The 24,382-nt window shown below is 37.1% G+C and overlaps 1 protein-coding gene and 1 non-coding gene across 2 annotated transcripts in view; both read left to right on the top strand.

The window, feature by feature from the left end:
- Window positions 1-8,932: 8,932 nt before the first annotated feature.
- Window positions 8,933-24,382, top strand: part of LOC106876491 (uncharacterized) — a 72,655-nt gene continuing 57,205 nt past the window's right edge. Inside the window, exon 1 of the mRNA XM_014925054.3 lies at window positions 8,933-11,258. Within this exon, the coding sequence (XP_014780540.1) occupies window positions 9,245-11,258 (2,014 nt within the window). The 5' untranslated portion in view covers window positions 8,933-9,244. The remainder of the gene's footprint in view (window positions 11,259-24,382) is intronic.
- Window positions 15,104-15,206, top strand: LOC128248419 (U6 spliceosomal RNA). The gene has a single exon (XR_008264661.2). It is a non-coding gene; the product is annotated as a U6 spliceosomal RNA (small nuclear RNA).

The following is a 24,382-nucleotide window of genomic DNA, read 5'->3' as shown; positions in this document are numbered from 1 at the left end:
GGGTCACTAAACAACTTGCAAAACAAAGATCCTTTGAGACGTGGGGCATTGGTGGAAGTGGCCTTGTGTCAGGTGATGAGAGGTTAGAGTGTGAGAGAGGGACAGAAACAGGTATCTTGCAGCAGAGGAGATACAATAGTTACCCAGTCAGAGGGAGAGAGCAAGCAAAAGAGAGAGAGAGGGGGAGATAGAGAGAGAGACAGATCAAGAATGAGAGAGAGTCGATGAAAGTGAGAGTGTGAGAGTGCAAGAGAAAGAAGGGTGAGAGAGAGAGAGAGAGCAAGAGAGGGATGATGAAGTGCCAGGACATACCCTCAAAGTATGGGGAACAGAATATAGATGGGATGGTAGAGTATTGCTAAGGGTGCATGAGTAGGAAATAGGGACTTCACATGAATGCAAAGAGCTGGTTGAGGGGCAGTGGTGCAGTGACTGGTAAAACATGGGTATATAGAGGAGGTGGGGGACAACAGGGTAGCAATGGTACAGGGACAGGCTTGTGAGGACAGGATTAAGCAGTGTGAGATAAGCATAAACATAGTGCGTGAAAAATAGGAAATGTGAGGAAGAGAAGAGAAGGCCTGGAGTTCTGGAAGAGAAGAGGAAATCTGAGTTCTGGAAGAGAAGAGGAAATATGAATTCTGGAAGTGCTGTCTGTTTCACACACATGTAACAAATATTTATGTGTGTGTGTGTGTATATATATATATATGTTGTTGGCACTCTGTCACTTACGACATCGAGGGTTCCAGTTGATCCGATCAATGGAACAGCCTGCTCGTGAAATTAACATGCAAGTGGCTGAGCACTCCACAGACACGTGTACCCCTTAACGTAGTTCTCAGGGATATTCAACGTGACACAGTGTGACAAGGCTGACCCTTTGAATTACAGGTACAACAGAAACTGGAAGTAAGAGTGAGAGAAAGTTGTGGTGGAAGAGTACAGCAGCGTTCGCCACCATCCCCTGCCGGAGCTGCATGCAGCTTTAGGTGTTTTCGCTCAATAAACACTCACAACGCCCGGTCTGGGAATTCGAACCGTGATCCTATGACCGCGAGCCTGCTGCCCTAACCACTGGGCCATTTCGCCTCCATACATATATATATATATATATAACACTCACAATCCCACACACACACGCACATCCACACACATACACACACACGCACACATCCACATCCACATACACACGCACACTCACCTCTCACCAACACAACACACTCACACAGACACGCATACAATCACACACACATGGGCATAAACAACACACGCACATACAGAAGCAAATGCATGCACACACACGTACACAGTAACGCACATATACACAACATACACATACACACAAACACACACACACGCACAAAAACATACACATACACACACGTGCACGTACAAAATACACACACATGCACACGTACCCAACTCCTACAACCCCACACAAACACACATACTCAAAAACTGCCTGCTGACCTTCCACTGACCATTGTCCATAAGCACCCACTAACTATTCCTGCTACTAATTCCTTCCACTATGTCACACACAGACACACAGACAAACACACACATACACACTAACAGATAAACCACCAAACCACGCACACACACACACACACACGTTCTGTTATTACACACACACTTGCAGACTCTTGCGCACGCACAGATATTCACCTCCCTTTTTCACTCTCCTGTCTTAGAAAGAACTTTTCCTCCACCACTTCCTCTTCCGGTCCTTCCACAATGTAACCTCGTGGGCATCGGTGCCGATTTTCTCTTCCTCCGTTTTTCCATTCTTTGAACTTTCCGTGTTTCGGACGAAGGGCTCCGCCCGAAACGTCATACTCTCTCTCTTTCCTTTCCCGAGCGTCCAATAACACTATCCGTATCACGTCCTCACTTTTTTGTTATTGTTTTTGTGTTTTTTTGAACTTATATATATATATATATATATATATATATATAAACACCGTTCAATTTTTTTTCTCCGTGTTTTTCTCCTTGTTTTCTCCATATTCTTTCTGTTGAAGAGCATAACTCGAAAACGTTAAAGACTTTCTGTATTCCCTAGCGTCAAACTAATACATCCTTTTATTGTTTACACCACCTGTCCTCGTCTGTTGTTGTTTTTTTTCGTACATTCTCCCATATATATATATATATATATATACACACATATGTGTGGATATGTGTATGCGTATGAGTACGTACATGCACATATATGTTTGTGTGTGTATGTACATGTACATATACATGTTTGTGTGAGTGTGTACGTATGTAGACGTTATGAATGCAGGAGGTTTTATGTCAATGTATTGAGAGAATATGGTTTTTACCATAACAATCATAACTGGCAAGGTGAATGGCAGACGTAAAAGAGGCAGACTATCTACTTCTTGGCTGAAAGACATCGCAGCCACAGGAATGTCTTTATTCTCAGCTGTCCATGGGGTAGAGGACAGGAGAAGGTGGCAAGACATTGTGATGACTACAGCATCGCATAGTAAGACACCTGACTAGAAGAAGATTTTTGTATCTTTTATATATATATATTTTTTTTTTTCCTACCTCTTAGAGTAACTTCCCTTTTATTCAATGGTTTTTTTTCATAGCGTCTATTGCCATTAATAGCCGATGAGAATGCATCATAGCTTTTAGCTCCAGCATTTGAAACTCCGAGTACTATTATGACAGCTTACTGATTGTCCGAACTATACATATATAAATAATCTCCTATTTACCTAATATCGAGGTCTCATTCTTTTGTTGTCACTTTTATTATTATTATTATTATTATTATTATTATTATTATTATTATTATTATTATTATTATTATTATTATTATTTATATATATATATATATATATATATATATATATATATATAGGATCATCCCATAAATAATGTGGGTTTTTCTATACTTCTTTTATTGTTCAAAATTAAGATAAACAAAGTTCTTTTTAAATCTAAAATATACTCTCCTTCATTTTCTACAATGCTCTTCCATCTATCTGGTAGTCTTGCAAGGCTCCTCCTCCAAAATTCACTTGTCCATGATAAAAAATACTCCTCCAGTACTGTTCTGACCTCGTCTACAAAATTCATATTTTTCCGTCCAAATGATTTTGAAGACTGCGAAATAAATGATAATCAGATAGGGAAATGTCCAGTGAATATGGTGGGTGGGGCATCGTTTCCAATTCAAACTGCTCTAGCCTTTGGAATATCATCTTCACTGTATGTGACCGAGCATTATCTTGATGGAAGAACACTTTTCATCTTGAAACCAAAGATGGTCATTTTCCTTCTAGTGCTGACTTAAATTGTTCAAGCTGGTTACAGTAGATCTCCTTTCTTATCATTTGGCTTGGCTTTGCTTTAAAAGTTCAAAGTGGATTAAACCTTTCATGTCCCATCAAACAGATAACAACACCTTACATGTGTGAAGACCTTCTTTAGCCTGGGGTGCCAGTGTTTCTCCTTTCCCTATGCACTGTCTTCAGTGCTTGACATTTTTATAGAGAACCCATTTTTCATCACCAATTACTATTTAGTCCAAAAAAGGTTCATTCGTGAAATGTGACAGCAAAGAAAAGCACACATTCACTCTCTGTGCACAATCAAACTCAGAAATTTTGTGAGGAACCAATTGACCCAATTTGCTGACTTTTCTGATAGCATGCAAGTGTCAATGAATGATTGAATGACCAAATCCAAGCTTCTCTGCTACTTCAACAGTTATGATGGGATTTTGTTCCACCAGGATGTCTTCATTGAGCACTACAGATCTTCCAGGATGAGACTTGTCTTTTAGGCTGTAGTTTCAGGCTTGGAATTTCTGGAAATACCATTGACACTGGCTTACGCTTATAGTCCGATCCTCATATACTGCATTAATATTCCTTGCACTTTCTATTACGTTGTTGCCTTTGCAACACTTGTAAAGCAAAGTATGCCGAATATGCTCCTTTGTCACTTCCATTATAGCTTTGAAAAAATAACTGTTAAAATCGAACTGCACTCTTCAGCATTTGCACTAAGAATAAGCACAAGGTAAAATTACTACCTGCTTTTATAGCAAGTTGAAGCAGGTAGTTTATCCTGTCCCCTGCCCCTGACTTTTAGTCATACTTGCAACATCTGTGGCCTTCTTTGCAAATCGTTGGCAGGATCTAAATGTTACATTCGACATAAGCATTATGACTGACAAAGAAAGAGTATGTTGTCAGAGCCAAAATAATTTTCATCCTCCATGCTGCGTTCCCTGATTTTAAGGTAACCTGGCTCCTGTGGTTACATGCAACTTAACTCATAGCTGGGACCCTGCCATGTGCTACTATTTCAGGTCAAAATAGACATAGGAACAACAGTGGCTAAGAGATGGTTCCACACTCCTGAAAACCCTAGAACTCCTGAATCCCACTACTGGATGCAGCTTAAAGTCATACCCTGGACTATGCTAATGAAGTCTAATAAAATGAAACATGTCAATAGTTGTCTCAAGTCAACCAACAAAGATCAGACAATTGCTCCTTTAACCACGTCGTATTCAGATTACTCTGTCAAATGTAATGCTTATTTATTCACATTTCTAACAATTAATCATGTATTATCTTGTAGCTTAGAGATTTTGAAGATTTGATTATTAATTTTTAGAATGACATTGCAAGGCAGGTGTGAGATGCTGGATCTGACTAGTTTGAACATAAAACAGGTAGAATATTTGGGCTGGATATGGCCAGTTTAAATGCTAATGAGTTAAACACATCAATAAGCTCCAAGATATTTAATATCTTGAAATTTTTCTCCCACTTTTTTTTGAGAGTTGCTAACAAGGTTTTTATTTTCTTTCTCCAAGTAAAAGCAGATGGAAATGGATGATGTTGGGGCTGGCTAGGGTGCAGGAGTACCATGTTCTTCTACTTTCAACTCAAAGAGAAGGCTGACTCATAGCATTTAATCCTACCTTCTCAGCCCTTATCATACCCCTAATTCCTAATATCCATTTCCATCCCTGACTACAGGTATTTCAATATATTAAAATTTTTTGTTTCTGTACGCACTCTTTGAAACGCCAGTGTTTTAATGGTGGCAGCTGATGAAGGATATGTTCTCTATGTGGCCTGCGTGTTTTTTGTACCTTGTTTATCATTTTGTCCATGTTTTTTTGCAACGTCATGTACCCAGATATGTACATACATGTACATATATATGCATATACTCATATATTATTTGTATTACACATTTACTCATTTATGCAGTCATGCCATTGGATCATTTGAGTTATTTCCCTTAGCTCGTTTTATATTTAATTTATATAGGCTCAGATGTGTCTGTGTGGTTAAGAATCTTGCTTTCCAATTATGTGGTCTTGGGTTCAGTCCCACTGTTTGGTACCTTTGGCAAGTGTTTTCTGCTGTAGCTCTATGCTGACCAAACCCTTATGGATTTGGTAGATGTAAACTGAAAGAAACCAGGGGTATAGATTACTGTATATGTATGCTTGTATGTGTGTGTACCTTTGTTGAGATATTACATTATCATCTTCCTCAATCATTTTACATCCATTCTCCATGCTGACATAAGGTGGATGGTTTAACAAGAGCTGGCAAGCAGGAGGGTTATGACATGGTGGTAACTCATCATCATCATCATCATACAAGCAAGGTTGTTCATTTCTAGTCTTTTGTGAAAAACTTTTCTAGGTATGAGGAAATATTACCTTGCTTGGAAACAGGTGAGGGTTTGTCACATCCAGCTATAGAAAATCAGCCTCAGCAAATTCTTTTCAAGTCATGCAAGCATGGAAAAGTGGATGTTAAATGATAATGATAATGTTGTTGATGATTATGATGATATACAGTCTACTCATCTGTTATGAGTTAACAAAGGGGGCACTAAGAAGTTATTAGTACCTGCAAGAAATAGTAGCTATATCTCCCTCAAATCACACCTAACTGTCTCGAAAAAAAAAATCAGGAATTGGATAATGTAATAGTAGAAACATTTGTTTTTCTGGCTTGGGTTAATACTTCCTCAGTTCTGGAGTCAGCAGGATTATCCAGAAGTGATGTGAAGAGACCAGATGGTCTTACCCTTTGTCTCTGGGTAAGAGGTAGGTGCCTCATCTGGAATGTCACAATCTGTGACTCTTTTGCTCCCTCCCACAATGCTGCATTAAATGGGAGAGTTACTTCTTCCATAGCTGAATGGAACAAAAACCTTAAGTATCGGGACTTGTCAGTGAACTATTTCTTCCAACCTGTGAAGTGTGAGATGTTTGGAAGGGCTGGGCTGCTAATGGCAATGTTCTTGTCATCGCCTTACTGAGGTGTCAGGTGATGCCCATGCGGTTACCTTGCTGTTTCAACACCTAACCCTAGCCATTTCCTGCAGTAATGCCATGAGCATGTTGGCTTGCTGCAGTAGGTTTCATTGAAACTTGTGATGTGTGACCAATTGAAGTGCTTGAGTTGAATTGATGCTTTTTTCTTTCTTTTCTTTCATTCTTCTTTTTCCTACTTTTTTTCCTTTTTTCTTTCTTCACTCATGTTTGTGTTTCCTTCGGTCTTGGATTTGTATTTAATGTGGTTTTGAATTATATATGTATCATATGCATATATGTTATATATGTAGATACATTATCGTTAAAAAAAGAAATGAGTTAGTTACACAGTACAAGCTTAATCAAGGTTGTCACTGAGCTAGAAAAAAAAAATCAACTTCTCTTTTGAACATTTAAATGAATGGATCAATAAATTTAATATTGATTAATGATTGGTTACTCAGTCATCTTTTTAATAAGACAAAATATTATCGATTGAATCAATTATTCAGTTATTCTATCAATCCTGAGGGAAGAAAGGCAAAGCTGGCCCCAGAGAGATTTGAACTTGAAATACAAAGGAATGAAATTTAATACAAGGAATTTAGTGCTGTGCCTTATATTTATTTTTTAAATCTCTACTTTTCTAGCCCGCGGGTAAGCCTCTACACAATCGCTTGACCTGCTAGAAGTGGTGGCTAAATTCTCTCAAATCATATCCTAACGCCTGGAAAAAGAGGGGAAATGTTGGTCAAAGTGGTCCTAAAATATAAAAACAACTACAAAACACCGAAATAGTCGCAGCTGGAACTCATTTGATCAATTGTCTGCTCGGTCAGAGCTGACTTCGGCCTCAAGAAAAAACATGTGGGGTAGTATCACTCGATCTGCTAGAAATAACAGTTGAAATCTTCCCAAATCACGCAACGTTATCTTAAAAAGAAAGTTGTAAATTCACTGTCAAATAAATAAATAAACAAAAGACGGATGGTCACAATTTGAATATTTTCGATCGTATTATGTATTGGATCAAGACTTGGAGTTAAACAACTCCCTATCTTGTAACGCCTGATTTTGTTTTGTTTTACTAATTACTTTTTTTTTTAAAAAGGTACGATAAGCGAAGGAAAGTGTTATCGATTGAATCGACACAGTTTACAAATGTTACTTATTTATGGCGACCTTGGAGGGATGAATGACAAATTGGCCATTGACGGGGTATGAACTCAGAGCATAAAGGGATGTAACTAAATACTACAATGCATTTCGTCTGACGCTTTACTACTTCTGTCATTCATTAACGCTAACGTCAGTTATCGATTCACACGTCTAAGTATTTTACATTTCCACCTTCATTCTCTATACATCAAAACTAACTGGATGAATAAATAGAAAAATCCAATAAACTGCTATTAAATTAAACTTGTACTCTCAAACATGTGACTTGAAATCCTGTCGAATTCAATTTTGCCTTTCATCCTTTTGGGGCGGGGTTGATAAAATAAAATACCACTCAAGTACAAGAATCAATTCTTATAATACATTCTAGATATGAATGGAATTGATAATAATGATATAGAATACATTTTATCTGTTGTGATGGTTTTGTTTTTTAGTCGAAGATTCAAATAGCTTTTATTGATTTTTACGACAATACTTTCTATTTTTCAAGATAATTACAACGGCTGTTATGGTTAATAAAGAAATCATCATTATTATCATTATTATTATTGTTATTATTATTCAGAAATTCAGTTATGTTTGAAGGGTTTTTAACCACTTGTTAACATTTTGTCAATGTATGGTTTCATAACAAACTAAAATGCCATTATTTTCGCAAAGCAGAAGATTTCTTATTATTTAGTTATACCTCCTTGTTTGTTGACAATTTGTTTTGAACAGAAGGACTACATCTCGTGATTGTCACAAGCTGTCCTGATCAGATAAGATCCTACCGTAGAAACAATATCTGCCTCACAGTATTACTGTTTCAGTTAATTCCACAAGTATCACACACGCACGCACACACAAACACACACGTATATTTTTATTTATAATATTTAAATATATTAAATTAATGTTTATGCACGCTCTCAAATTCGTATATGTGTGTGTGCGTAGCTGTTCTCGTATTTATATTTCTTTTCGTTTGTATATTTTGTATTTATGTTATAGAACCTAGAACAGCAAAAGGAAAATGTAAATAAAAAACAAATATTTCTCACGAAGATTTAAAAAAAAATGGAAATATAGCTACACCTTCATATTGTTGTGCATACTTGAAAAAAACATAGGTGTAGTCTAAAAGACTTTTAACTCGGCATAAATATATAAATACAATTAAGTGATAACTATTTGTGATTGTGTATGTGCGTATTTATGTAGAGGAAACAAATAGTTCCGTTTCGTAATTTTGGAATCTACTTTAATAAACAAAACTGGAATGGAAAATAGGAAGAATAAAGTATCCGACAATGTATCGACTGTTCTTTATACAAATAAATTTATATACATAAATATATATGTATAGTTAATCATGTAAATGCATATTTATATCTGTTTCGTTTCGCCTTTCCAATCCACTTTATTAGAAAAACCACCGTCTGCTTTCTCTTTGTGATTGATAGTGTGAGTGAGTGCGTGCGTGTGTGTCAAATCAGAAATAGTGTTCGTGCTTTAACACTACGAGCGGTGCTAGTTGCCCTTTCTCGTATGTGTGTATGTCATAGAGTGGTTTCTTCTTTACAACCGCTCTGATAAATTGCAACTAATGTTTATTTTACAAAGGAAGTATCCACGTTCTGCTTCTTATTAAGACTACAACAGAGGAAGAAGAAGCAGAGGAAGCATAAGCATTGTAGTTGAATTACAAAGAAGAAGTCTTACGTACTGCGGCGCCATGGTTGAATCATTGCTGGGACAATGACAGATAACAATGCTGCTTTATCCTCTTCCCGAACCGCAGCAAGAACACTAACAGCCGCCACTGGCACTACGGTTGTAGTTCGTAACACTACTGCAACTATCTACACTGCTGGTAATACTGGACTCGGGACGTCTGGACCCTGTTCGCCCCTAAGACATTTGTCGTCTTCGCCTTTACCTTCACCTACATCAACGAGGCAGAAGGCTATTAAAGAAGGTGCTGATTGCGGCGTTTACAATACAGATCAGCATCGAGAACTACCGCAACAGCTGCAGAAGAAGAAAAAGAAACAGATGCAAACACCAGCGCCTGAGCAAGATGTCTCACTACATAATCACATCCCCCGTCATCGTTCCCAACATCATCAGCATCACCACTCTTCGTCACCTGTTCCCAAGGAAGCGACGGATGCGTCTACTCTTGACTATGTTTCCAGCTGCCCTGCACAGAGTAAAAAATATATTAGTCGAATGTCGTCTCATCATTGCCAACAAGGTAAAGCCTATCATGGCACTGGAGTGACCGACACGGATGAAATACCCGAACTGGTTCGAAATCCACTGTCGTTTGATTCTCCGACGTCATCTGTGGAGGTTTCCCCGAGGCATACCCCTTCTTCGACTAAACGCATTCTTCCATCAGTTCCATCCTCACCCCACCAACACCGCCCTCATCGTCACCGATCGAACAGTGGACAAAGTAGTCGATCGTCTTCATCATCCCCTTCTCGTCATAATACAGCTGTCTCGAGCAGTCCTCCTGGCAGCGCAAGCGATATTGCTAAAGGAAGTCACAAGAAAATTCTGCCTCCATCTCCCATAGTCATTGATTCTCATGTTCGAAGTACAAGGAAAAAAGTGGATGGAGGTAGTGGCAATGTTAAGTCTGCACCGGTCTTCCCCAGTCCAGCCCCTTTTGTCACCGAACGTTCAATTTCATGTCCATCTCCATCATCTAGTGGACCAGGCAGCCCGGCCCGTGCTACGCCAGCATCACCATATCTGGATACCAGAAGGAAAGATGATATCGTGCTCCCTCCAACCAGGTCATCAGCTGCAGCCCGAGCCCGTTCCAATAAGCAATCTTGTAATGTCACATCATCATCATCAACAACAACTACAGCTAACACTACGGTTAATGCTACCGTTACAAGTAGCAAAATCACCAACTACAAAAATATTGTGGAAGCTGATAAACACAGATCTTATTTACCGTCGGATCAAAAACCTCCGAATGATTTAACTTCCTATACTCGTGGGACCACATCATTCAGTAATGTTGCCGGAGACGGGCTTCCTAAACCGTCTGGGGAGACGAAACACAGATCTTCCTCAAGCGATAAACATAACTTAAGTAACATTGATAATAGTTTTATTCAAAACTTTTATAAAACGAACCAAAAACTTGTTCAATTAAGGGATTCTCAACCTACATATAGGATTTCAAGTAAGCACAGAGTCGGCCACGATATCGCTGCTGATATTCGAAGTGGTTACAACACTAGTCCTATTCTTAGAAATACTGACACTAGTAGCAATAGAAAACACACAAACTACAGCCACACTCTTGGTAGTAACACCGCGTATACTGATTACAAAGGTAACTACAGTAGTTTTAGTAAAGATAGTGGCTATGGTAGCGCCGGTAACACGAGCGATTATGGAAGTTATTCAAGTAAATCCAGCAGTCACAATAGAGGAAAAGTCAAAAGCCATGACAAAAAAATGAAAGGTTCCAGTGAAGAGGTGTTCTGTGTGGAAGAAAAACCCAACCGCCCTTCTTCCAAAGAACATGTCTACTATACAGCTGACCGACCGAGTCGTAGTAAGATACCTACAAGTAGTGGGAGCAGCCACCGTGCCAGTAGTGTACCTGCCCGACGTTCTATGTCAGTTAGTGAATTTGCAAGTACTTCAATAGACCCCTCGCCTAGTAATGGCCAATCTGAAGGGGAAAACCTTGAAAAAGTCAAATCAAAACTCATGTCTATGTGGAACAATGTAAAATATGGTAAGTTGATTTTTATCTATTTACTTTAAATTTGTTACTGGAAGCTTTAATATATTTATTGGAAACCCTTTTTTATCGTGCATCTTAGCATCTGTTCGTGCGTTTATGTATCGGTTAGAAAAGCGTGAAGAAAGCAAGCGGAATATAAAGGTGTTTGGTTTCTGTTGGAGGGCGGTAGTGATTTTGACATTGTTCACGTAAACAACAACAGTCATTGTTTTTCATCGTTACTCCGCCCCTCTATCTCTTTCTCTTTCCGTAAAACATGTTAATATGTTCTGGTGTGAAACAACAGTTGTGTTGTTTGAACGGCTTACACATGTTAACCAACGTATTGGATTTATTAAGTTTCATTCACTCACAAATAACCGATATTATGCCTTGTGGATGCTTATAGAGACGCGGTTGCGAAATATTCACAAAATTGAGTCACTATAAGTCTCTGTGATCCGAGCAATTGATTAAATGGTTGGCATTGCGACCGCCCCCCCCCTTTTGCTATCGACTTCTAAAATGCTAGGCTTGTTGAATGTAAGAAGTTATTAATTTTACGAGTTTACTTGACATATTTTTATATAATTCTACCATTGACTTTGTAAACATGCAACATCAGTACTAAACCACGACCAATTCACTTTCGGCCGCTTCAGTCCTGTTAATGTTTAACACCAGATCAACCCTAAATCAGTAGATGGATGTTTCAGCCATGATCATCATCACCTCGTGGGATTGTGTATGTAGGACTACATTATGCAATGTGCTCTCCCTTTGCAAGGTGACGGTGAAATTTGAGGGATATTTGACTGGTATTTCTTGCAAGTCGAGCAACTATATAGAGATTATCTTGTTTGGCTTACTGTCATGCATATTGTACTGGCCCCGCATACCTGACAACGAAAGGGTTTTTAGAGCAACCAGTTCTGTTGCTACGTAAAAAGACTAATCAAAGTCCACTTATGCTGAGCACTTACTTCGTCTCTTTCTCTATCTCTCCCTTTTTCTCTCTCTCCTGTGTGTGTTATTTAACGGATAGCTGGAGTGGGTTCATTGCATGCGGAACGGATGTTGTAGTGCAAACATGTCCAACCCATTGACTCATAGCAAGATGAATCTAAAACTGATGATGATGAAGATGTTAACGTTCTAATACTGTTATTCTTTTACGTACACTTTATATGCCCCCCCACACACACACACCTGCTACTTTGAGTAATATTATTCTGATAATTGATCTAATTATTTCTCTATAATTTTTAACGTTTCATCGCTCGATTTTGCGTGTAAAAACTAGACTCCATAAAAGAAAACATCTGTCTCATCAAACATAACATTGCATCTCATCATTGGGTGATGAGGTGGCGGAAGTCAAGAGAAATAACTCCTGCTATAAAAGTTGCTAAAAATACCTTAGGATAATGTTAATTATTTTATTTTATTAGCATTTTTGAAGCGGAAATATATATATATATATATATAAATTATTTTTGTGCTACCCATATTTATTTATTTTTATGCCATAGCTTATAGATATTTTCGTTGCATAGCTTATAGATTTTTTTGTCTTACTCTGCCGTTTTTTTGTTGTTTTTTCTTGGCAGTGTACTGTTACTTATCTGGCATCTGTCTGTATCACGCTACAAATTATGAAGAGATTTATGTTATAGTATCCATTAGGCTTCTACTCATCCCACATTTTCTCCCAACCCTGGTATAGCAGCGCCAAGAAGAAATAGCAGCACAAAATCCCTTATCCTACTGTTTTAATAAAGTGCCCGTCAGATAAGGCAGCCCGAAGTACACTATTCCAGAAAATAAAATTTGATAGTCATGACTAGAACGAGTTTGATCGTGGGTTTGCTCGATCAGAGCCAACATGGCAGTAAACAACAACAACGCTGTTATAGTCTAAGCACAAGTGCTAATGCAGTTTGGCACCACCATTGTTACTGGCTGGAAATAGTACCAACTGCCTTAACGATCCTATCTCCCGATTCTTCAGGTTTTACTCCCTAAGCTCATTTTAGTGTAGCTTTAAGGGAACAGAAGTTAGGAAACCAGGGTTGTTCTCTTAGACTACACACTATACCCATTGAGCTCTATGTGTCACGATTTTCTGGTGTATTAGAAATTATAATCAACATACAAACCTTCCTAGGGTTGCATTATAAAGATGAATCTAGATACCACTATGCTTGTTTTATATATATATTTGCAACATTTTTCTCTTCTTTATATTGTAATTCAAAGAAGGGTGGGGCACATACCCTTTCAATTAATTTTGGAAATTATTAAGAACTTTCATTATCAAAATGGTGTTTGTATCATAACATAACAAAAGCACCTTACATAAAAGCATGGTTGAAGGTTTTAATTAAAATATGACTTTGTATAATAGTATAGAGGGATGATTTCTCGTGGGTTGGTATCAAAAGATTAATGTAGGTTCTGGTGTTTGAAGGGGACAAAATGAGGAAAGGCAAGGGAAAGAAATAGATGATTGGTCCCATGCCGGTGGCATGTAAAAAGCACCATATTCTTGGAGTGGTTGGCGTTAGGAAGGGCATCCAGCTGTAGAAACCTTGCCAGATCAGATTGGAGCCTTCAAACCGTCCAACCCATGCTAGCATGGAAAGTGGATGTTAAATGATGATGATGATGATGATGATTCATACTGGTACTGTCATAATTATTGTCTTACTATTTATCATGTACCATTAGACAAATGAGTTTACATCAAGATACATATTTGTATTTTAATAAGTAACTGAAGGTTACTTAACATTAACTGTTTAGGAAAAAGAGATCAATGCTATTCACCATACATATAACAATGCCGACATGGATTAGCAAATAGTCTGCGCACTGAAATTATAAACAAGGCCATAGGCTCTTGTTCAATTCATTGGTCTGGGGGTGCTTCTGGCTGACGAAGCACAAAGGTATTGAAACACCAGTTGTTCCAAAATCTCATATACTAATGAATAAAGTGTGTTATGAACCTGTGCATATTCATCATAAAGGAGAAACTGTTTTCCTGTGATGAACACAGCAGTGATTAGCATATCACATTGGACAGGTATGTTCTTATATGGCCATGTCCTCACTCCCTCTCCCAGCTGAGAGATCTTTGCCTTGCAGGTACTAGTGCCATATAAAATGCATTCATGGTGGTGCCACATAAAATGTAACTATGTCAGTAACACATAAAAACCATCCGTGCCAGTGGTTGGCATTAGGGAAGGCATCCAGCCATAGAAACCAAGTCAAAACAGACAATTGAAGCCTAGACAGCTCTCTGGCTGGCCAGCTCCTGTCAAATCATCCAATGCATGCCAGCATGAAAAGCAGACATTCAACAGTGATGATGATGATGATGAATCTGCTGGAATGTGTTAAGAATAAATATGCAAGTCAATTCTCCTGCATGGCCACAGTCATATGACTAAAAAACAAATAAAAGAATAAAGTCATTATTTTGTATTTTACTGTTCATTGCACATATGACAGTCTATTAAGTAATAATAATTTCTAACACAGGCACAAGAGCGGACACTGAAGGAATGGGAAAGAAACATTCAATTTTATTGAACATAGTTCTTCACTTGTACTTTCTTTCATCAACCTGTAGAACAATGAAAGGTAAAGTCGACCTCAACTTGATTTTAACTCAGAATGTAAAGAGCTGAAATAAATACTGACTGTCTATATTCTGAGTGCAAATCACACTGAGATCAATTTTATCTTTCATTTTGATATAATCAAGTACCAGTTAATAGCTGATTCAGTCTTCACTCCACACTGCCTAAAAGGACCATTTACTCTAATTTCACAATGACATTAATTTTATGCTTCGGCAGTACATATACTAAAACTGGAACAATACAGAGAAGATTAGCATGACCTCTGTGCCAGAATGACGTGCAAATTCATGAAGCGTTCCATATTTTTAGATGTAGGTGTGGCTGCATGGTTAGAAGCTTGCTTCTCAACTACACGGTTCTGGGTTCAGTCCCTCTGCATGACACTTTGGGCAAGAGTCCTCTGCTATAGCCTCGGGCGACCAAAGCCTTGTGAATAGATTTGGAAGATGGAAACTGAAAGAAGACCATCATGTATATATACATGTATGTGTGTATCTGTGTTTGTCAATACTTGACAATCGGTGTTGGTGTGTTTACATCTCCGTAACTTAGCAGTTTAGCAAAACAGACTGATAGAATAAGTATTGGGTTTAACAAAAATATGTACTGGGGTTGATTCATTTGACTCAAAATTCTTCAAGACAGTGCCCCAGTATGACCACAGTCTAATGACTGAAACGAGCGAAAGCTGTATGCATACATTAATTTACTGATAACCCGCACTGTATTGTTACTGTAGTAGCCATAACCAATATTCAATACCTTATCTACTTGGTAATCTTGCAACTAGCTTTAGTAACTTGATCAAAGACTTTCAATGTGACAATCCCATTTTGTTTTCAGGAATAATGTAGCTTGACCTACGCAATTCAATGTGTCCTTCTTATTTTTCTTGAAGCAGTAGGATATCATTTGAAGGAATTTTACTGTTGCTTCTAGCTGGTCAAATAACTACATAAATGTTCTTGCTGATCTTAATATGAGTAAGAAGTAGAGTTGTATCAGAGTACTTTAGTGTATATCTGTAATAGACATTTCAGATATTTGTAATATATTTCATGATAACTTGTAAGATATATAGAAATATATATATATATATATATATATATATATATATATATATATATATATATGAATGAATAACAGTAGAGGTACAGGTATCAATCCATTATGGCTGTTTCTAACAACTCCTTTAATTAATTAATGAAAACATTACATCATTATAAAGAAACTGTTTAATTGATTAATGAAAACATTACATGGATTGACACCTGTACCTCTACTGTTACTCATTCATATTTTATTCACCTGTCTTGGAATCTGCCCTTTGTAAATATTATGGACTGTATATTTAATATCATGTGTATGTCTGAATAACTCAAGAGCAGATCTCTTTATTCAGCTGAGTCTAATTGTCTACATAAACTGCATGAATATCATTCAGTTGGTACTTCTGTACCAAGTTTGATATTTACATAATATTGTGTATGTATATTATTCCAATCTAACAAGGTGCCTCAATTTAAGTACCTGATTCAATTGAATCTTATACATACATATATACGTAGGTACATATGTATGTATGATGGCAGTTTTGCTTCATGTCTGAAGATCACGAGGAAGAGTGGCATGCCCTCAAGTGACTATGTAAACCTATCTTTGATGTTGCAAGGCTGTTTTTTTCTGCTTGCACCTAATAGTTTTAAAAGAAGATTCAGTCCATGCAATCTGATCTCATTCTTTAGACTTAGAGGTCTAACCAGTGTGGTTCAGTGGTCTAAGGCAGCTGCAGTAACCAGTAAGCTATAGGTTTTAAATTGGAATAGCCTTTTCTTTAGTAAATTGTCTTACAGGACTGGAGAGCTCCTTCTACTCTGGAGTTGCCCACCAGAAGGGTGTCAAAGAGGGCACCAGACCATCTGAAAGACTTCACTCCTTGACATGCTGTCAAGATTGATTCCCTTAACCGTTTCCTTTCCCAAGGCACCCACAAGGCAGTGAGGGTTCATGCTTGGAGCTTCTTCCATAATATGCTAATTAACTCATAGTTGGAACCCTGACAGGTGATACTACTCCAGGTCAGAGTAGACTTAGGAACAATAGTTGCTAAGAAGTGGTTCCACACTCTTCAAAATCTTGGCCTCAACTAGGGCCCCATTATGAGATGCAGTTTAATGTCATAGCCAGGACAAACATTACTTAGAAACTACTATAGTTAAACATCCTACATATCATGATAACCTACTATGTATCTACAATTTATATCTCATGAATTCCTTGTCTAAATTTTCATTACAAGCACCAACCTTAAAAAGATGAACAATTTATGTATAACATTTATTTGTATTGAATATAGACTGTTTTTTATGAAACAAGACAAGTGATCAGGTGATTTCCACAATGTGGTGCATTTTTACAGCCTACACCAGTAAAATGCAATGGTCACTTTCAAATTGCTTTTACTATCATTTAGGATGTGTTGTATCTTTTCAATGTATTTAATACACTAATAAAAAAAAAAACAAAGGACTCTGACTGAACACCTGTTTTTCCCTTATATCATGATACTAAGAAAAAGTCATTGTATAGTGTACATCAGAGATATTTTTTTCCCAAGATTTTGTTGCTTGTAATTATAAATGCACATCATGCATCAACATATATCATCATTATTGATTTCATGTCTACATTTCCATGTTGGCATGGGTTGGATGAGACTTATTGAAGTAGTATTTTATGGTCAAATGTTCTTCCTGATGCCAACCTTTGTTTTTTGGCTTTTTTTAAGATGGTGAGGTGTGATTTGAGGAACATTTGGTCACTGTCTGTAACAAGTTGAGTGACCACAGAGAAACCTCTTTATTGGCTAAATGTGTTAGTATGTTGAACTAGTGACTTTAGTAACCACATAATCTCTTTGTTGGCTAAAGTTGTTAGTATATTGGACACTTAGGTTTAATGAATACATAGAAGTCACTTTTATTGCCTAAAGGTATTATTAGTATATTTATTGGTTTAGAGTACATTTTATTCAGAATATGAAAAGGAATATATTTTACAAAAGAAAAACAAAAACAAAAAAAGGTGGGTAGAAAGGAAAAAAATATCAATGCAGCACCAAGTACTTCAGTCGGTCACACACTACAAGGTTCAACGGAATCTACTGAAGCAAGCCAGCACAGGTGATGGCAAGGCTATGTTTGATAGGTAAAATTGTATCATCAGTGACATTTAACTCTAACAGGTTTGCTATTTTAAATAAACTAACAATCAAGTACTTGGGTCAATGTAATCAACTCTTAGTGTCTTCTTGTCTTCTTCAAACCAGAGAGTATCTTCTTAATGCTACTTGTACATTAAAGGTAGATCGTGCAAACTCCAACAACCAGAGTATTCTTGTGAGTTGAAGTGACTCCAGAAATTATTAGCTTTGAAAGCCATACTGATGTGAAAATGGCACACTAACAGGATATGTGGCACATTTGTCACTATCTGATGCAAGTCAGCAGAAGAAGAGGCTCATTACATCCAGTAGCAATAAAGTTGTCTCTTAAATGGGTACAGCTCACTGCTGTAAAGAGTAGGAGCACCCTATAATTATGAATGTTTAGTTTAGCTTGATAGGTTGTGTGTAAATCCTGTAATGGATTTGGTGACAGCAACAGAAAACCACTTCAAGTTTATTCTTGGAGAATTCTGTGTAATGTTGCAATCCAAAAACCATTCAGATTTAATACCCACAAAATAAAATCTAATTCCAGTGATATTTCCTGCTTCCATCTACTAGTATGCAGTAGTTCAAATTAGCTGTTAATTGCATTCACTTCTCTCAAGTAATCCAATCTCCCAGTCTATTAGGTCATTAAAAGATCATGGGCACCACCCACCGTCTTCTTTTGGACTCAGAAAAAAAAAAAAAAAGAAGGAAAGAAAGAGACAAGGGAAGCTCTGCTACTCTTATTGCATATATACTCCCCATTCACAAAAATCCTGTTCAGCTATTGTTGAGTCACCAAACAATATGAATATTATGTTTATTTATTTATTTTTTATTCTGGCTAGGATATTTTTGTGTTCTTGGAGCAGATGTTTCTGCTCTAACTACAATTCAGAATTGATTAAAGATGTTATAACTTGAGGAATCATTCAACTGTAGTTTTTATTTAATCAGACATTTAAGCAGGATGGAGAATTAGAGGCTTCTGTTGTCTACCCCCGCCTTCCATCATCATCATCATCATCATTATTTTGCCATGACTCTCCCATAGACTTTACATTTCTGTGAGATGTAGAGCCTGAATTGATGACACTCCTGCATCTTCATCCATTGGTGTTTCTGTATTTATCTTTTATCAGTGAGTCTCCAAGGAGGAATTGTTCATTATTAATAATAAAGAAATCTCACTGAATGTTTTATTGAAAACATGTTATGTGACTTAGTGCTTGCTACACTACTAGATTTTTGGTTTTTTACACTGATTTTAAATTGTTCTTCTGCCAGATTAAATACAGGATTCGGTGCCTAAATTAAAGACAATACAGTATTGTTGTGTTCTTTTAGACCTAGAAATGACAACAGGAAGCTATTTCAAAACCGTAGTTGCTATTCATCTTATGATGTTTGGTTCTGATTACAGACTATAATATAACTAGCTTGCAAGTGTATTTTATTATTAAATTCATCCTTTACAAGCATCTAGTCTAAATGGTTGTCTTAGATGGTTAGAAGGAATTTTACAACAAGACTATGAGATTTGTTTTGTTATTATTTCAAAAGTAGCTTGTGATTAAATCATTGATCTCAGACTGGATTATCAGCACTTTATTTGATAGTTCATGCATGTGTGTAGTTTATGCATGCACCATTCAAATCATATTATGAAATTGGCTTAACCTGTCATTCTTTCTGGGTTCATTGGCATTCTCTTTTACTCGTGTCAGCCAGTTGCTGTGAAATCACGCAGAGTTACTGCTATCAAAGCTACTACAGCCTTCATTCTGTAGTTGGTATTTGGCGAATGAAAGATTTTAATACTGCTATTCATGTGTGTCTCATGCTGTTTTATAGGTCTGTCTAGGATGTTATTTATCACCTATGTCTCTGTATAAATAAATATCTTTATTTAAGCAACAGATTAGTTCAATTGTATGACTTTCATATTTCATTAAACTGAAATTGATAAAATGCTATCTATTGTATGCTAGAATAAGTACTTTATTTTATATTCATGGGAGTATTGGAAATTAAACAGAGAGAGATGAGGCAGTTCATCTGTGGGCCAGAGTTTATTGTACAGAGATGAGGTACCTTTTTATGTTTGAAGCCCATAGTGAAGTTTACCGTCATCTAATAAGGCCTAATTTTAAATCATGCTTCATTCTGCCAAACCTTATTTAAAAAATATAACCAGTTATAAAATCTGTAACAGAATGTAGAAAAGGTTTGAGTTTCAGACTAAGCCCTCTGTAACATTTTGTTTCCAAGAATTTCTTCAGATTCCTACATTTCAAACAATTGTAATTACCTTCAGTAATTAATTACAAGGTGCATAAAGAAATATAAATAGGTGTTTCTAAAATTTATAATTTCGTTGAAAAGATTGACTTTAGAATATAATTAAAATTAACAAAAATATGCTCTGGAATAATGATTTTCTCTCAAATGATGTACTTCTTTTGGAAGGCTGCAAGTCCTTCACCTATCTTGTAGCATATTGATGAATGAGTTTCTGCCAATCAATCAGATGGCCTTCTTTTAGATGTAGTTTAGGATCTCTATATTTGTAGCAGAAGTATCATGCCCAGATGTGGGAGCAATACTCTGTTGTGGGTCTTAAGGTTTGTAGAGAGAACAGAAATTGATTAGTATTTTCTAGCTCTAAAAAGGAATTTTAGTCTTTGTAATGGAATTTCATTATGTTGGGTTGCCATGAAAAATCACCACAGATTATGTGAACCCTATTTGTTGTAACTTTCAGCATTTTAATTTAATATACAAGATTATTAGTGTATGAAAATAGAACTGTCCAAAAATTAAATAATTCATTAGTTTTCTAGACAAGAGAATGTAAGTTGATGTCTCAGTGGAATGTTATTTGTATGTGTTTATACACAACATATCAGAAGATGTGATGTACTAAATACTAAATCAATTCCTAGCCAATTGTGTGGTATCAAAGAGATGGAAAATAGCTGTTGCCATCAGTTAATATTCAATAGTTAGCAGCATTTCATCCATCTTTATCTTCTGAGTTCAAATTCCACTGAGATCAACTTTGTCATTCGTCTTTTGGGGGTCAATAAAATAAGTACCAGTAGATGTAATCGACTTACCCCACCCCCAAATTGTGCCAAAATTTGAAACCAATATTATTTTCATTCTATCAGTAAGTAATTCTGAACTTGTTTGTCCTAACCTCAATAGAAAACCATATCCTTCACTATACTTGTTGAAATAGTGATGAATGAATCTATAAGGACATATATAAGTTTACTGGAGCATGAAAACAGAACTGTTCAAAAATTAAATAATTCATTTTCTTATGCAAGAGAATGCAAGTAGATGTCACAGTAGGATGTAATCAGATTATGTGTTTGTGTTTATACTCAACATATCAGAAGATATGATATACTAAATCAATTCCTAACCACAAATTGGAGTTTGACCATTTGTTATGTCTCTGACAATACTTTAAAATTTTTCTGTCTCATCCACTTCTTTATAGACAACATAAAGGAGTATGACTATAATTGATATATGAATGCGTGAAGGCAGTGAGCTGGCCAAAACATTAGCTCACTGGGCCAAATGCTAAGTGGCATTTTATCCGTCTTTATGTTCTGAGTTCAAATTTTGCCACAGTCGACTTTCATCCTTTTGGGGTTGACAAAATAAGTACCAGTTGAATGAACACTGGGGGTCATTGTTATCAACTTAACTCTTCCCTCAAAATTGCTGGCTTTGTGCTAGAATTTAAAACCAATATATGAACGGGTGTTGGTATAACTGTATGGTTAAGAGTTCACTTCATAAACATGGTTTTCAGCTCAGTCTGACACTTTAGCAGGTGTCTTGGGTCCACCAATGCCTTGTGACTGAAATAGGTAGAAAGAAACTGTATGGAAGCCTATCTTATGTATATCACCATTATCATTTTAACATCCACTTTACTATGTTTGCATGGATTGAACGGTATTCACTGTAACAGAATCTCTGCAGTTGGATGCTCTTCCTGCTGCTAATGTACACCTGTTTCCAAGCAAGGTAATATTTCTCCATGGCCAGACATGTTTTCATGGCAGATTATAAAAGAATGATACCTCTTGTATGACAGTGACACTTATTTACAACTATTACACACTATCAAAACAAAGAAACACAAATACACACACTGACATTTGCATGTGTATGATACACACTCACACAGGACAGCTTGACAGGTTTCTTTCAGTTTCTGCCTACCAAATCCACTAACATGGTTTTGGTTGGCCCAAACTATAGTAGAAAACACTTGCTCAAGGTGCTGCACTGTGGAACCAAACTCAAAACCATGTGGTCAGAAGTTTGCTTCCTAACCATGTTATGTGCATATATGTGTGTGTGTGTGTGTGTGTGTGAATTTTTGCTTTCCATGTGACCATTTGAGGAAAGAATTATGGCATGTTTACATCCCCTGTAAACAATGCATCCTGTAGCTCTGTGCTTTCAAACCTTAGTGAAATAATAAAAATCCCTTACCTGAAAAACAGGTAAGATCAAAGCCTCCAGACTGTAAAATATTGCCTCAAATAAGTATGTCTAACCCATGCCAGTATCGAAAAACAGACATAAATGAGCAATGAACAAATCAATAAGATACTTCTATGTAGTTACTTACCCATCTAGAAATAGCAGCCAAACCTTTCTCGAATTACACCTGACCATCTTGAATAAGGAAAGAGCATATTGGACAATGTAATCCTTGATATACAATAAAAGACAGGATGATCAGAGCTGAAATAGCTTTAAGCAAACATTCGTTAGATCAAGGCTGTTTTGGAAATAAACGACAAGAACAACCAAAATGAATCTTGACTAGGTATGCACTCTTAAATGGCAGCTTGTCAATTAGAGATTCATCATCATCATCATCATTTAACGTCCACTTTCCATGCTGGCATGGGTTGGACGGTTTGACTGAGGACTGGTGAGCCAGATGGCTGAACCAGTCTCTAATGTGATCTGGCAGAGTTTCTACAGCTGGATGCCCTTCCTAACGCCAACCACTCTGAGAGTGTAGTGGGTGCTTTTACGTGCCACCAGCACGAGGGCCAGTCAGGCGGTACTGGCAACGGCCACACTTAAATGGTGTTTTTACATGTCACCTGCATGGGAGCCAGTCCAGCGGCACTGGCAACACCCTCACTTGAATGTCGATTTTCACGTACCACTGGCACAAGTGCCAGTAAGGCAACGCTGGTAATGATCACGCTTGAATGGTGCTTTTTACTTGCCACCGGCATAGGGGCCAGTCAGCGGACCTGGCAATGATCATGCTTGGATGGTACTCTGAGCGCGCCATTAGCACAGATGCCAGTCATGCGGTGCTGTCATCGATTTCAATTTCACTTGCCTCAACAGGTATGCTTAACAAAACAGTACCACACGCACACACGCATGCACGCACGTGTGGAACACTGCCACACAACATTTATATTGAAATCCTCCCAGAGTTGACTTGCCTTTCATTTTTTTTGTGGATCAAATAACTAGCCGACTACCATGGATATAGACATGGCTGTATCATTAAGAAGTTAGCTTCAAAACCACATGGTGTTTGGTCCAATCACACTATGGTACCTTGGAAAAGAGTCTTCTACTATAACTTGAGGTTAACTAATACTTTGTAAATAGCAAAATTCAATACATGAAACTACACAAAAGTGGATCTTTTACTCTCTTCCTCTCTCTCTCATATACATGTACACACACCAAAGTGACTAATGCAGCCGTGAGGTTTATTGTAGACATATGAGGCTTGATTCGAGTAAAAAAACCTAAAAACTTTTAATCCGTCACCTGGTTTCACACCACAATCACCTGAAACTTTTGAGTACTTTTAATAGGATCCATTCTGTTAGAAGCATTCACACTGGGTCCTCAGTTTTAGGATATTTTCCTCTCTCCCTCCCACCAGTCTCATAGGCCCTGTAAAGGGTCATAGGCACTGCCCCTTCCATTCAACTAAAAAGAATTTAAAAACATGTGTGTGCAAGCGTGTTTATCTTTCAGAGAGGATGTAAACATCAGCAAAAAAAGTAAAGCAAATGATGCTCTTTGAATGAAGTCCTTTGCAATATTTGTTCTGCACTGAGTTACTGATACTTACCTGCCACAGTTACTGTCATAAGTGCAGTGAACAAGTGATGCATCCATTGGAAACCTGTAGCCATCAATGCTGTTGTTTAATTACAACATAAAAATAGATTGTTATTCAATTAAAA

The sequence above is a fragment of the Octopus bimaculoides genome, chromosome 7 (genome assembly GCF_046866305.1).
Source record: "Octopus bimaculoides isolate indiv1 chromosome 7, ASM4686630v1, whole genome shotgun sequence".
In the NCBI taxonomy this organism is placed as follows: Eukaryota; Metazoa; Mollusca; class Cephalopoda; order Octopoda; family Octopodidae; genus Octopus; species Octopus bimaculoides.
Note: the sequence above shows the minus strand (reverse complement) of the source record. Positions and strands in the feature narration are given on the sequence as shown.